The 15,224-nt window shown below is 40.0% G+C and overlaps 1 protein-coding gene across 1 annotated transcript in view; it reads left to right on the forward strand.

The window, feature by feature from the left end:
* The window catches only part of STK31 (serine/threonine kinase 31), a 38,935-nt gene that overhangs the window by 15,066 nt on the left and 8,645 nt on the right, over nucleotides 1-15,224 (forward strand). The window contains exons 10-20 of the mRNA XM_009873348.1: nucleotides 801-923; nucleotides 3,462-3,641; nucleotides 7,451-7,567; nucleotides 8,138-8,257; nucleotides 8,749-8,880; nucleotides 9,956-10,057; nucleotides 11,937-12,017; nucleotides 12,366-12,491; nucleotides 13,183-13,308; nucleotides 13,547-13,633; nucleotides 14,407-14,556. Of these exons, the coding sequence (XP_009871650.1) occupies nucleotides 801-923; nucleotides 3,462-3,641; nucleotides 7,451-7,567; nucleotides 8,138-8,257; nucleotides 8,749-8,880; nucleotides 9,956-10,057; nucleotides 11,937-12,017; nucleotides 12,366-12,491; nucleotides 13,183-13,308; nucleotides 13,547-13,633; nucleotides 14,407-14,556 (1,344 nt within the window). The remainder of the gene's footprint in view (nucleotides 1-800; nucleotides 924-3,461; nucleotides 3,642-7,450; nucleotides 7,568-8,137; nucleotides 8,258-8,748; nucleotides 8,881-9,955; nucleotides 10,058-11,936; nucleotides 12,018-12,365; nucleotides 12,492-13,182; nucleotides 13,309-13,546; nucleotides 13,634-14,406; nucleotides 14,557-15,224) is intronic.

Below are 15,224 nucleotides of genomic sequence, written 5' to 3' on the forward strand. Positions count from 1 at the left end.
AGGAATGTAAAGGTCTATGGTCTAAGGTGTTCATATATGTGTTTGTATTTCTGTGGGCATCTTTGATTAACTTGCTGTGAAAAAGGACACTGCAAACATGCTTCTGAGTAACTTGTTCTATTAATTTTGAAAGGTTTGGTTTTGATGTGTTAGGTGCCTTGCCTGATAGAAATGTGGAATTCCTCTCCCATTATCAGAACTGGACCTGTCAGTCATCCAAGGGAAACTTTGGTTTTGTTTTTAGAAAATTGTGTTTAGTTTAATAATCTTAATGCAGCTAGCCAGCAGGGAGTTTACAGGTCAGTTGTCTTTACTGATACAAAGCAAGGAAAAAAATTGGTAAAATGACTTTTTTAAAAAAAAAATAAAAATAATTCTGGACTATTCTTCTCCAGCAAGGAATCTTTTGCAGTCTCACTTTGTGGATTTCACAGGTGTGGAAGTGTAGATAATCCAAATTCTAATTTCTGTAATTGAGTCAAAAGCTGTGGGACAGCTATGACATTTTAAGTTTACAGTGGCAGTTAGGACTCCCACTGACACCACCAGTAATGCAGTGACTGTTTCTTTAGTTGTCTGATAATGTAGTCATATTTTTACACAGTAAAGAAGGCTGTGTGCAAGGTGGTCATGTCATAGGAGTAGAGGTTAAAAGCAAAAATTGCTTTATCACTCATGCCTAGTTAGGCGTGTACTGTGCCATTCATACTATGCAGGGGCTAACACCTTTTTGTAATGCTTTCCAGTTGTGTACGTGGTGTTTGGATGTGAGTTCCTGACTTGCTTTTCCTTCTGCTTAGGATGAAAGAAATGAATTGATTACAAAGAGAGATGAAGTGCAGCAGAATTTGTATTCAGCAGTGAGGGAATTCATTTTGGAAGTGGATCAGTTGCCCCTCTCTGAGCGATTAAGAACATTACAGGTAAGGAAGTTGCTTTTATCAGTTTTGATTCTGAAATACTGAGACCCTGTGGAGGGTGTTTCTTAAATGTTAAACATTTTATAGTTGGAAACCTTGACAGCAGCAGATGTAGTTTTAGGTACCACTGCTGAATTAAGTTGCACATCTGTCACCTGTAGTTTTCAGTGCTACTGGGGATCCTGGTCTTCTAGATGTTTTTTATTTCTTGATGCAAATTATTATATAGATCCTGGATTTGAGCAGCAACTCTTCTCCTATGGAACTGTGTTTGATGCCTAACAAGACTTCACAAAGTACAGAATATTTAGTAGAAAACAGATGTTAATGAAAGAATATACAGTTAAAAAGTCAATGCCGTTCTTCGGTAAATTGTGGCAGTGGGTTTTATGGTTGGATGATAACGCTTTTCTAGCCCTTCCTGTTGAGGTGCTGTGTAGTTTGAACTAGTGTAGCAAAGTGTTAAGTGTTAACATTGTTTTTTTTAGGGTGAGAGTTAAACAGTACATATATAGGTTATATCAAGAGTCTCTCTCCCTTGCAGCCAACCCAGCAACAGAAAATGGGGAAAAAGACTGGGAAAAAGGCTCTGTAGAGGCAGTGGATGCTTTTGAAGAGGACTTTACCAATAGAAACACCAAGGCTGTGTTTCTGGCCTTTGTTATTAGAAATTATTTCTTTTTTCTTTTTAATTTTAGAAATATTACTTTTATTTTGACTGTGTTAGTGTGTTTGGAGAGGGGGAAAAAGATTTTTTTTTTTTTTTAATTTTTTTTCTGGTTGTAGTCCGATACGTAGATTGGCATCTAATTAGAAAAGGTACTGAATGAGTAGCAACTCATGGCTTTGTATTGCTGGAAGCCCTGTGGATCCTGCTCCTTCAGACAGAGGGACGTTGGACTGTGGTGTTGTGTGGGTTTTTCCTGTTTGATTTTTGATTTTGTTTGGTTTGTTTTGTTTTTTGGCATGTGCTGAATGGTTATGCTGTGCTAATCCACTAGGTGGTAGGCATTAAGCATCTTCTCAGAAATTGTACCGTAGTGAAATTTTAATAGTTTTTAAAAAATATTTGAAGAGGCACCGAGATGCTGCTGGATGTGTTAAGTGAATGTTTTGCTTTAGCTTTACAGTGTTAACTTTTTACGAAATATCAGTGAAAACCTTGGTTGTGGTTTTATAGCGCTGAAGAGGTCATGCTGTGTTTTCTCCAATGTCTCTCAGGGGAATGAGAGCTTAAAAGCTAATGGCCCCCTTAACTGAGGCTGTGCATTGCAAACCTCTCTTCTGCATCACACATCTCTCCTGACTGATGTTTATACCTTCCAGTGAGAACTGTCACTGGCCTGAACTACAGGTTTCAAACAGCTTCAGCCACTGCTGGTTCCAAGTGGCTAGGACTGATAGACACAGTTGTGAGCTCCGTGCCTTCCAAGTGATAATAGTGCGTTGCTCGGGAGGAAGGCCGAGTGTGGGCATGCACGTAAGTTACTCTGAAGCCAGCTAGGGTGTGAGCTGAACAGTTGTCAGCTGCTCTGTGTGAGCTTGCTGGGAGCACATTTCCTCTGCCCCGTGGGTAGCGTGTCGTAGCTTGTTCTCTTCCTTTTGACTTACCATGCTTACGGAGAGCGACTGGGCCGAGGGCATACAGGCCACTGAGCCAACTTCATATGGTAACTTGTTACCCTTCTGGAGCCTACTTCATTATCCATATGCTGGGGAAGTTGCTACTGCTTTAGGGAAATGTGCTTATAGCATGTAAAATAAATGGGAAGAAATAAGATATAACTTACAAGATTCTTTCTTTGAGCATAGCCTGATGGAATGCATGGAGATACTCCTCTGTGTGACTGGTGCTATTATTTTTGTAAACAAGGTGTGATACTGGATATGAAACTGTTACTGAGCACTTCTCTCAGTTCTCTTACCCATCTTTGGCTGCTGTTAAAAGGGATGATTTTTTTTTCCCCCTCCCTCCTTTGGGCTATTCCTTTTGAACCTGGCTTCTCCCTTGCTGTTTCATTTTCTATTCATGTGTATCGTGGTGTATTAAAATCTAGCTGTTTAAAAAAGAGTACAAGAAAAGTCTGTTATGCACTTGAATTATTTAAATAGCCTCCAAAAATTTAGCCCAAACTTCCTTCTTGTGTTTGCTTGTAGACAAGCACATTTGTACAAAGCTCATTTGGAAATTGCTTTTTTATGTGATGAATTGTACTGAATGGATGCTGTTCATTGTAGTATCCGTTGTTACTAAAGTAATTTTATAATTTTTACAAAATACTGTTTGATGGTGTCGGGTTTTTTTGTAGTTTTTGTTTGGCTGTTTTTGATCACTGTATTTGGTTGGTTATAATGTGAGGTAAGTTGTATGGTTTTGACCTCAGTCTGAATGTTTATTTATTTGACCTAGAAAGATGCTTTATGCCAGTGTGTAGGGCTAAATTTTTCTTTGTTAAAGGTCTTAGCTTTTTATAGCTAGTATACTGTCACAAAATTCTTCTAGTTGCAAACCTGTTTTTATTTGATTCTCTTTATGCACAGGAGCTGTCTGCTTCTCTGGAGATGGTGTATGGTCAAGCTTCTGAAGCAGATGATTCTGAGGATGTATTTCAACAGTTCTTTGATTGGAAGAGTATTAAAATGAAGAAATTAATTGGTGTCAGAGGTGCTGTGGACACAGCTCTGCAGATTCTTGCTGACTGGTTCAGTGACACCTTAATGGTAAGGTGAACAGTCAGTCTTTCCTGTTGGTGAAAAAGATGAAGTATGTCATGACCTAACCGAGCTTGTGAGGAGTAGGCATTAGTAGGGACAACTCTGTGTGGCAGGAGGGTTGTGCATATGAGCAGTGGCACTAAATGACGAGGCTTTAATTAGTCCTTTCAGGCCTTTGGATAGAAAGACTTCAGATTTAAAAAACTTCTGGTTCATAAATGCTGCTGAAAGATCACTGCAAAGAACCTGACTGGACATGATCTACGTACAGGTTGCAGACATATAACAGAATTTTTTTTTCCTCACTGAAATGCTGACTATGGGGAATTTATGCAAATAAATTGTCCACTTCTATTTACATGTCCTGCAACCTTTTTCTGGAATAGTATTCTGATGCTGTGCATCTCTCGGTCTGAGTTGTAGGAAGTTTGGAGCATTGAAGTTGATTGTGTGTTACTGAAAAGGACATGGATGGTAGAAGTGGGTTACCATCTCTTGAGTTCTGCTTCTAAAGAAGGCGCAAAATAGGGAAGTAATCGTGACTTTCCTGTGTCTGTGCTTAATATCTATGTTCTTCTTTAGCTGAGGACTCAAGCTTCCTGTAAGCTGCGCTCCTTCCATTCCTGCAGCCCCAGCTTCCTCTATCCCCTCTTTGTTTCACTTGTGTGTAAATATTCTCTGTGCCAGTGTAACCTTCCTGCGCATGTGATTTGTACATAATCCTCTCGTAGTGAGTAGGTTTTCTGCACTTGCGTTTTGTTGTACCTGGAGTTTGTACTGTGGCCAGATGCTCTCGTGACTAACGCTGTTCCCTGACCTGATGATAAATGCTGTTTGGCAGCAGGGTAGATTTGTGCGGGTCATGTGCTGTATAATATTAACGAACGTAAATACTTGCAAATGTTTGTAATCATGTCAGTTATTAGAGGGGCAAACAAACCTGCAGGTGTGTTTCTGTGACTGCTGGGTGCAATTCAGAGTGCTTTTCTGTATGTATGACAGCAACCGAAGTTTATTAGTGATGAACTTCGGTGATGTAGTGATGAACTTTGATTTACCTGTTTGAAATCGGAACTTGTCCGCAAAGAGTTCAGAGAGACTTTTACCTTTGGTAAAGCAGTGGTAAGTGGACCAAGGAAGAAATTTTCATTTATCGATTTTAATAATTTCAGCTTTTGATAGGCAACTATTCTGTTGCAATTCTAGCTCCTTTTTAAAAAAGTGTGAGCAGGCATGTAGAAGAAATGCTTCCCCTCCCCTGTTTTTAAATAGATGCTCCTCATCCTCTGTTTCTAAATCCACATTAATTTCAGAATTGATCAGAATCAACAACAGCAAACAGGTCAAGGATGGACAAGGAAATTTTCAAACTGGATGTCTGCTTTCCAGTATGCAGCTCTAGGCTTTGGGCACCAACATGCTGTTTGAAATTGTACTATTGAAGTTTTTATTTTTACTTCCTTTAAGGTTAAGGCAATAAAATATTTTCACAATCTTTAGTGGAATGCATATGCTGTTTAGTAACTGAACTAGGTGGAGTTTGCACATTTTTATTATGACTGTGTATCTTGCATGTTAAATACAGGACCATACTGTTATTTTAGTTCTTGTTGCTAGTGTAATATCTCTTCTTCTGCAGACAGAAGTAACAAAACATTATCGAAAACAACATTCAGTATAATGATAAGCCGATGTTACTTTTTTTTTTTTTTTGGCACCTTCTGTATCTTATATCTTGAAGCTGTGTTATTTCTGATTTCTGTGAAAACACATGGGGTTTCCTGGTGAAATTTTTAACCTTATTTCACACTTGATAAACTGTGAAATAGATCCCAGGATGTCTCTTTATCTTGGGCATTACTATATGGGAATGGAAAGCCCACTCAGTAGCGAAACTGCCATATTGAGCATCTTGTGTATCACTGTGTGGGCAGCACATACAGTTGCAAGAAAAAGCGTGTGAACCTTTTGAAATTTCATGGTGTGTTCTGCATTAATTTGTCACAAAACGTGATCTAACTGTCATCTAAGTCAAGAGTATGAACAAATATAACGTGCCTAAGAAATACAAAACCAATTCTGGTCCTCCATGTCTTTATTGAACACACTCATTCAACATGCAAAATGCCAGTGGAAAAAGTAAGCGAACCCTTGGAGTCAGTAACTGTTTGCCCCCTGCCCCTTGGCAGCAGTAACCTTAACCAGGTGCTTGTTGTAGCTGTGGATCAGAGCTGCACATTGTTCAGGAGGGATTTTAACCCATTCTTCCTGGCAGAACTGCTTTAGTTCTGTCATATTCTTTGGACATCTCGTGTGTGGCTCCCTTCACATCATTCCAGAGCATTGCTATTGGGTTGAGGTCTGGGCTCTGACTTGGCCTCTCCAAAAAGCCGATTTTGTTTTTCTGAAGCTCTTCTTTTGTAGACTTGCTCCAGTGTCTTGGGTCATTGTCCTGTTACATCACCCAATGTCTACAGACTTTCAGCTGATGTACAGACATTCTCACGTTATCCTGAAGAATTTTTTGATACACTTGGGAATTCATCTTTCCCTCAAGGACTGCAAGCTGGCTGGACCCTGATGCAGCAAAGCAGGCCCAGATCATGATGTTTCCTCCACCGTATTTTAGAGTTATGATGATGTTTTCATGATGATATGCAGTGCCCCGTTTATGCCAGATGTAGTGCTGCGTGTTGTTTCCAAATAGTTCAATCTTTTTTTCATCAGTCCGCAAAACATTTTGCCAGTACCACTGTGGAGTGTCAACGTGCTTTTGCAAACTTCAGGCAGGCAGTGGTGTTCTTTGTAGTAAGCTATGGCTTGCTTTGTGGTGTCCTGCCATAGACACCCTGCTTGTTCCGCGTTTTATGTACTGTGGACTCATGAACACAGATGTTAGCCAGTTCCGAGGATGCCTTCAACTCTTTGGCTGTCGCTCGGGGTTGATTCTTTGCCTCCTTGATGAGTCTTTGTTGTGCTCTTGGAGTCATTTTGGCTGGGTGCCCACTTCTTGGTAGGGTAGCCACTGTCCCAAAGTGTCTCCATTTGCAGATCGTTTGCCTAACTGTAGACTGGTGAATTTCTAAGGTCTTTGAAATCACTTTGTAACCCTTTCCAGCTTTATGTATATCAACAATTCTCGATTGTAGATCCTCTGAAAGCTCTGTTTGGCAAAGTTTGGCTCACATAAGCATACCTCTTGCGCAGAGCAAACTCAAAAACTTTGAGTGGTTTTTATCAGTCAATGTAGCTCTAGTCTACACCTTCAAACTCATTTTCTTAGCAAGACTCCAGGTTAACCTGACGCCAGTTAGCTTTTTTGAGGTCAACTCAAGGGTTCACTTACTTTTTCCACTGGCATTTTGAACGTTGAATGAGCGTGTTCAATAAAGGCATGGAGGATCAAAATTGTTTCTGTGTTATTATTTTAGACACATTACATTTGTCAATACTCTTAAGTTAGATGATGGCTAGATCATGTTTTCTGACAAGTCAGTGCAGAACACCATGACATTCCAAAAGGTTCACATACTTTTTCTTGCAACTGTATTTTGATTTTTGACATGAAACTCTGTAGGAAAAGGATTAGGATTCTTCTACTGTTTTGTCTTTGGTAAAAATCAAAATGAGATTAGGAAGATAAAGCCCAGTCAAGGCAAGAATCAACTTTTTCCTTGCCTGGTAAATCTTAACTCTCTTTGTTCCAGAAGTCAAGTGTGAGTCTTTGTATTTCTTGCTTATTTTTGAGTTCTGCTTGCTAACTTCTCGCTTTCAATTGCAAGGCTGATTTTTTTCCTTCCCCCTCCTCTTTGAAGTGTTTTAACTTGATGTCAGAAGCATCTTCAGATTTAGAGGAAGTGGTTGTCAAAGCAGATGAAATTCTCGAAAAGGTTGAGTTGGCTATTTGTGAAGAACTGGCTACTGACATAAATGTAAGTTCTAATCATGCCTGCTATTTTATACATCTTTGATTTCAGTTTAAAGCTTTTCTTAATGTATCGGATAAGTTTATTAGCTACAAGGCAGCAGCTTTTTTCTTGAAAATTTGAAAGGCGCTCATGTTGCTTCCCACATAGAAGCGAATGTGTTTTCCTTTGATGTAGCATCACAACAACAACCAGCAAGTAGTTTAGTCTGCTTGTGACTGCTCTCTGTGGTAGAACCAGTGACTGTCATTTAGAGGAATGGTTGCATGCTTTAATGTTTCGTATCTATTTATTTGTGCTATCCTTAAAAATTCTTTCGTAACGTGTGGAGTGGGAAATTGTACTTGTTCGTACAGGTACTAAGCAGTTTTATTCTGCTGAGACTATTCGATGAACTCTTAGACTTGGTAACTTCCATTTTAGAATCTCTCTGAGAAGTGGAAAAAAAATCTATGATAAGTGATTTTTTTCCATTAGCAATGGAATTTCTCATGAAAGGTTTTAAGTCTTAAACATTGGTGTGTATAAATGAAGAGTGACCTCAGTCTTAATCTCCCTCCATGTAATTCAATCCAGGAGCATGATGAAGCAGAGAAGAGAATAATTAGGAGTGCTTACAATACAGTTATACATAAAATTTGTCAGGAGCAAAATATGATCGCTGTCATACAGAATGGATACTTGGCCAGTGTTGAGGTGAGCTTATGCCTTATTTCCTTCTTTCACGCTGATTTATACTAGAAACCTTTTCTGACATAATTTCTTTTTGAAAGATTTCATCTTATTATAAAGAAATTTTAGGAGTATATTGATGATGAGAGATTGGTTGGGTTGAAGCTTAGGAATTGCAGTTACGCATTACCTCAGCCAATGCTTCATTTAATTTAAATACAGGTACTTAAAAAAAATAAAGCAGCGGAAGCTGAAATCTCTGGATTCAGTACAGATCAGTAGTATGCAACTGCAGGGGATTGAGCTTTGAGTACAATGTTGGTTTCCCAGAAGATTGTTAATGTAGTTAAAAATGAAACAAAAAAAAACCCCTCTTCTGTGGGGAAGGACCCTGAAAAGCTGAATTCAAATAGGCTTCAGGCAGTTTCTCTAATGTGTTGGACTAAAACATATTAAATTAGAATACTTGAAGATGTTCTGTATTTTTTTTTTTATTTTTTTTCCTTTCCTCCTAGTTCAAAAACCATGCTGAGGAATGGCTGAATAGAAGACCTGATATTAACAACTTACTGTCAATTAAGAAAACTGTGAAAAGCTTAAAGGCCCAGTTGAGGTGGAAACTGGTTGAAAAGAACAACTTTGAGGAAGTATGAATATATTCCAGTGCTGGTTTTTTAGTCTGTTGTTATTTAAATCTGTTTAGAAATACGAATTTTGTCTATTCCGAGTGAGTGTAACTATATAGATCAGTTTGTGTTTCATGACCTGAATTTTGCCTTTAGCTGTGGAAGTTTTATGAGCCCCCAAGATCAAGCTTGAACAGCTTAAAAAAAAAAAATAAAAAGATACATAGCCACTTTTCCAATTCTCATCCATGGCTCTGTGCTTTTAAGTCCCTCTGGTGATGAGTGCTGTTCACAGCATGGACGATTTTGTCCAGCTCCTCTTACTGTGCTGGTTGTGTTATTACTTCAATTTTTACTTTGTTAATAATGTGTGTACCTCCCCTTTGGTGACAGAAGTCATGTCTTTTCTAGTTTTCAGGGTTCCCCGCTACCTCTCAGTAATGTGTGTACCTCCACTTTGGTGACAGAAGTCAATGTCTGTTCTAGTTTTCAGGGTTCCCCGCTACCTCTCAGAGAAGTCCAAAGTATGTAAATATTACCCCAGCTTCAGTGCTGTTTGGTTGATCATACACTAATTATTCTGATGATGCTTGAGGAGGAAAAGAACCTGCATGTGTCTCTATAAGCATTGTAAAGGGCCATTAAGATTTTAAGAGGGATTCAAAATGAGACACACTAACAAAACCCATTGGGAAAAGGATTCTTGAGTAATGAGGTGACATGAGGAAAATGCCGGTGTAGGACGAAAAAGTAGATGAATTCTGGCAATGCTGGTTAGGTGAATGATGCTGCTGCTGTTATGTGTGATCAGCTAATCAAAACCAAAATGCTCTGTGGCTTAGGAAACAAGTAGGCAAAGGGCTAGAACATTTGTTCTGTCACAGAAATAAAGGCAACACCTTTCTTGGTGATTAGGTTTTAAGAGCTCCTCTTCAGTTTCCAGGAAGAAATCTGAGTAAAACAGGCATTTGAGAATACATTTAAGTCCAGAACTGTGATACAGAAGCTGTTTTCTAATCCTGATGTTGTAGGTTATGGCTCTTTGGTGTAATAGCAGAACAAGAATTATACACTAACTTGGTTATTCCTAATGCAGTCTGATGATTACAGTGAGCTTGAAATGACAAGAATGAAGGAGAAAATTGCTGATCTGCGAAATAGGGTTCTTGAGGAAGTATCCAAGGAACAAGAAGAATATGTAAGTATTAAATTACTTTGGCAACTAAAACAAACCTGTGAGGCATATCTGCATTTCAGTTGCTTTAGTGTGTGGTCTGGGTAAAACAAAATTTTGCTTTTATAGTTTTATGTGTGATTTTTATAGTGTTGGATGTTAAGATGGCTCATTTTCAGTGAAACCTATTGGAGAAGGCATGAAAGCTGATCAGTTTCATCTCTATTTGAACATAGTTTTTCAGGCCTTTCCCTCTCCTTAAGGGTTTGAAGTTCTCAACCTGGAAGAGCTGCAGGTGAAAGCGTAGGCTCAGTTGCTCAAGAAAGATAGTATTTCTTGCAAGAAGGGCAACTGGTTCCTTATGACTAGGTTAAAACAGGCTTTTAGCCTGAAGTGAAGGATGTCACCCTTTCTCTAAGACCTCTGTATGGAGGGAAGAATAAGAAACCTTTGCCTTGTGAACAAGTAGGAGGGTACCAAAATTTGTGGTGATGCTATACCTACCTCTGCACATGTGGCATTTGTGTGTTGTAGTTACCTTGCAGCGTTACAGCTGTGTGGGTGCTGGCGATGCATGGCTGGGTTGGATGTCCGGGCCCAGAGAGTGGTGGCGAATGGTGCTGCATCCATTTGGCATCGGGTGACCAGTGGTGTCCCCCAGGGATCAGTACTGGGCCCAGTCTTATTCACCATCTTTATTGATGACCTGGATGAGGGGATTGAGTCTACCCTTAGTAAATTTGCAGACGACACCAAGTTGGGAGGGTGTGTTGATCTACCGGAGAGTAGGAAGATGCTGTGGAGGGACTTGGACAGGCTGGGTTGATGGGCCAAGGCCAACGGTACAAAGTTCAATAAGATCAAGTGCAGGGTCCTACTCTTTGGCCACAATAACCCCCTGAGCGCTACCGACTGGGGGAGGAGTGGCTGGAGAGACGCCGGGACAGTGGGGCCCTTGGACATGAGCCAGCGGTGTGCCCAGGTAGCCTGAAAGGCCGATGGCATCCTGGCTTGTACCAGGAGCAGTGTGACCAGCAGGAGCAGGGATGTGATTCTGCCCCTGTGCTCAGCCCTGGGGAGGCCTCCCCTCGAGCCCTGTGTGCAGGGCTGGGCCCCTCACTGCAAGAAGGATGCTGAGGGGCTGGAGCGGGTCCAAAGGAGAGCAAGGAGGCTGGGGAAGGGACTGGAGGGAAAGTCCTGTGAGGAGAGGCTGAGGGAGCTGGGGCTGTTTAGCCTGGAGAAGAGGAGTCTCGGGGGGACCTTCTCACTCTCTACAACTGCCTGAATCGAGGCTGTAGTCAGGTGGGGGTCGAGCTCTTTCCCCGGGCAACCAGTGACGGGACAAGAGGGTATGACCTGAAACTGCGTCACGTTTAGGTTGGATGTTGGGAAACACTTCCTCACGGAGAGGGTGCTCAGGCATTGGGATGCACTGCCCAGGGAAGTGGTGGAGTCACTGTCCCAGAGGTGTTTAAGGCAAGACTGGATGTGACACTTAGGGCTGTGGTCTAGCCGATGTGATGGCGTTGGGACATAGGCTGGAGTTGATCTCGGAGCTCTTTTCCACCCTCAGTAATTCTGTGAGTCTCTGTGTTACTACTTTATTTCTATCTTCTTCCACTTACACATTGTGGTTTTCCTTTGTTTAGGCCTACTAAAACCTCTTATAGAAAAGATGAAATGTTTTTCAGGTTAGTGCGTGAGCTTTTGTGTGTGTTGGTATCTCTCTTATTTAAAGAAAAAAGCGCAAATGGCAGTGTTACTGTGAACGATGTTATTGAAGGAGGTACAGTTATGCTCAGTGTACACTTGACTGTCTTGGGTATGCATTGAAAATGTCTGTGTATTCATGTTTGTCAGAAACTTGTGTCCTGAAGCTGTGGGCCTTGTTTCCTTCATTTAGGAGAAGCTGATATATTTGGTACAGAAATGGTTCCCTGAGTTACCACTTCTTTATCCAGAAGTTGGATTTCTAAACTATATGGTAAGCAGAGATTGCGTTTGAATGCACAGTCAGTCACTGTTTCAGGCACCATGAAGGCTCTGCACCCGCAACGCTCTGTCCATTTTGGGGAAATACACCCTGAGCATTGTTTGTTTGGTCTTCCTTCTCCCTCACTTTTGGGAGATGTTTGAGGAATGCATTTCATTAGCTCCCTCAGCATGGCCAGCCTCTTGGTAACAGATGCTGTAACTTTTTAATATGTCCCAACTGTTCTTGTGCTTTGCTAAGTTAATTGAGGAAGAGAAGAGGTAGTCGAAGCCTCTGAATCTTACCAGCTGTTAAATGCTTTGTGCTTACCCCGGATATCTGTGTGTGCATGTGCTTCAGAAAACTGGCAGGCTTTTGACACACAGCCTGGAGCGAGACCTGTTGGATGCTGAACCCTTGAAAGAACTGAGCACGAAGCGACCTTTATTGTGTTCAGAAATGCAGGGCCAGAAAGTTCTTTTAAAGGTAATGTTGGCGTTGGCTTTCACGTAGCGCTGCGGGTGAGGCCTTGGCTCATTAACGTGCTGATTCTGAATGAGCTCTGCTGTTCCTTTTATGTCCCGGTGGTTACAGCCCTCTTCTGGTGGCAGATATTTGTGTCTAGAACATAAAACATTGTTTTCCTTCCGGATTGCTTCTGTGTTGCTTACTGATTTTATTCACTTGTTTTGAGGATTGCTGTAGTGGACAGTGCTTTGCCTGTACTATCTGTTCTCTGTGGTTACCTGGTTGGACCTTTTATCCTTTTCATTATTCCTGTCTCTTTTAGTAGATGCTAGTTTGTTTTTCTGATGATTTCACTGGAATGTCAGGAACTGTTGCTTTCCCTTGCTCTGCTTTTCTAGAGTCAGCAACTAGGACACCACAGGATGTAATATTAAGAGAGGCTTAGTTGTGAATATTTGTCTTGCCTTCGACTGGGCTTGTTTATATCTCAGAGTAGAGACACGCTCTCTGATTTGTTGGTACAGGCTTTCTAAGAGTTAATAAGAAAATGTGGGAACAGTCTATGACAGTTGGAATTGGGTTTGGTGTTAAGTAGAAGAGCAAGTTATTTGATGGCACCTAACAATATGCATTTCTCTTGGATTAAAACAAAAAGGTTTACTGTGATAATGTTACAGGCATTAGGAGTAATACCTGTTTTGTTTTTAAGGGCTATTTTGTAGATGTAAGCTCAGAAGCCAAAGTGATAGAAAGAATGGCCAAGTATCACAGAGCTTGGGATCAACAGAAGGAGAAGTCTGGATTATTGCAACTATTGTTCCTTCTTTTCTGCAAGGCAAGATTGATATCTTAATTTCTGGTTTAAGCTGAAAGACTTGCAGTTGGACCTGCAACTTTTAACATATTTTAAATTGGAGCACTGAATTAGAAAAATATTTCTATTCTGAGTTTAGATATACTAACTGCCTTGTATACATGATGAGTTGATTTATCACACATCTAGTGCATGTTAATCTTCCCAATATTTCTAATCCTTGAAATAATCTATTTCTCCTTTTTTGTTGTTGTTGAAGTCTGATGCTTTGGTATATTTAGTGGTCCCATACTACCCAGGAGCAAGTCTGGGAGCTTTTCAGGCTGATACACCTTTAACTTTAGAAGTAAGTATAACTTCTTAGACTATGAGAATTTTAGTTTGTATATTTTTGAACTGAACTGTTAATGCTTTGCTGTATCCTGTGGGGCTGATGATGTTTCACCAGTGTACTTCCTCTGGTGGCTGATGGTGGTTGACAGTGGTTGTACTGAGTTGCACAGGACAGCTCGGCTGGCATTTTTACCATCTGGTCACGCCGTAGTTTGTAACTTTCTGAAAGAGATTTTGCCTGGATACACTTTTTTGTTTTATTGAAATTAATGCCTCAACTGTATTACTGATACATTTTACAAGTACTGGAGTTGAATTTGTTAAATGTTCAGGGGCAGGCATTTCTGTATTGAGGTTTTAGAGAACGCCCGTGTGTATAATTTTAAATTTTTTTAACTCTTCTCCCTCAATTCATCCCACTCCGATTCCTTCCCCTCCTCCCACATAGTGTATAGGCCAATACAGTTTTTTCTCTACTTCTGTTTGATGACTTGGACCTACTTATAAGGGTCCAAGTTGCATGTAGTGGTGGTGTGGTTTCTTCTTATTTTCTTGTGTTAGTCATTTTTGATTCTGCCTAGCTGTGCAAGTCATAATAATCTTACTGAGATTTAATCCCTACTTTGTAAAATGGAATTGGCTTGAGCTTTGAGTGTGTACAAACCTTAAAAAAAACCCCAACAAATGACTGTTCTGGACAGAAACTTCTTGATACTGTGCTTTTTTTTTTCCCCTTTTTTTCCTTCCTATCAATCTTTGTAATAAACATGCAAATTAAATCATTAGGAGGCATTAAAAGTGATGAAAGGAGTTGCCCAAGGTCTACAAACATTACATGGTGCTGATATAGTACATGGATCTCTGCATGAAAATAACATTTTTGCTGTGAATCGAGAACGAGGAATCGTTGGAGACTTTGATTTCACGAAATCAGAGGTAAAAAAAAAATAAATCCTTTAGAGACCTAAAGTCAGAATTATGTATCAAAATAGACAAATGTGTTTGTAATTAAAAAGATTTCTTGATAAAAATTGTGTTTAACAGTGAGACTCTTGTTTTGTATTTTGAATAGGGTTGGGCAGTTTAAGTCCTGTAAATTTTTGTAAACAGTGGTTCTGGAGGTGGAGAAAAGGATTCCTAAGCGAAACAGTGGAACAAAAAAGAGAGGTTGCAGTAGTTGTTTGTTGACTGACTGTCCTGTTTATTTGGTGAGGCATCGTCAGAAGTGAGAGTAAGAACTTGTGCTTGAAGAAGGGTTAGTCAAGCTCATATGAAATCTTTGCCTTTCTGTTTGTTAGGTAGCAGGGTTCTGGTATGTATTTCACTCTGTTGTGGTATTTGATAAATTAACAGGATGTTATACGTTGTCTACGTATATCTCTATTTATACGTACTGATGATTTAGTCCTCGGTTTCTGTAGTACAAAATTTCATAGTTGTTCTTGGGTAAAATCTAATATTCTTTAAGAACACAAACTATTTACTTACTATTTGTTGTATTTACATAGCAAGGTCTCCAGTAATGGTATCTGTATTTACCTTTTGACTTCATAAACTCAAGTTATTGAGCTAAAACATTTTTATACTGGAGATCTGCTTCATGC

Source organism: Apaloderma vittatum, unplaced genomic scaffold (genome assembly GCF_000703405.1).
Source record: "Apaloderma vittatum isolate BGI_N311 unplaced genomic scaffold, ASM70340v1 scaffold6377, whole genome shotgun sequence".
In the NCBI taxonomy this organism is placed as follows: domain Eukaryota; kingdom Metazoa; phylum Chordata; class Aves; order Trogoniformes; family Trogonidae; genus Apaloderma; species Apaloderma vittatum.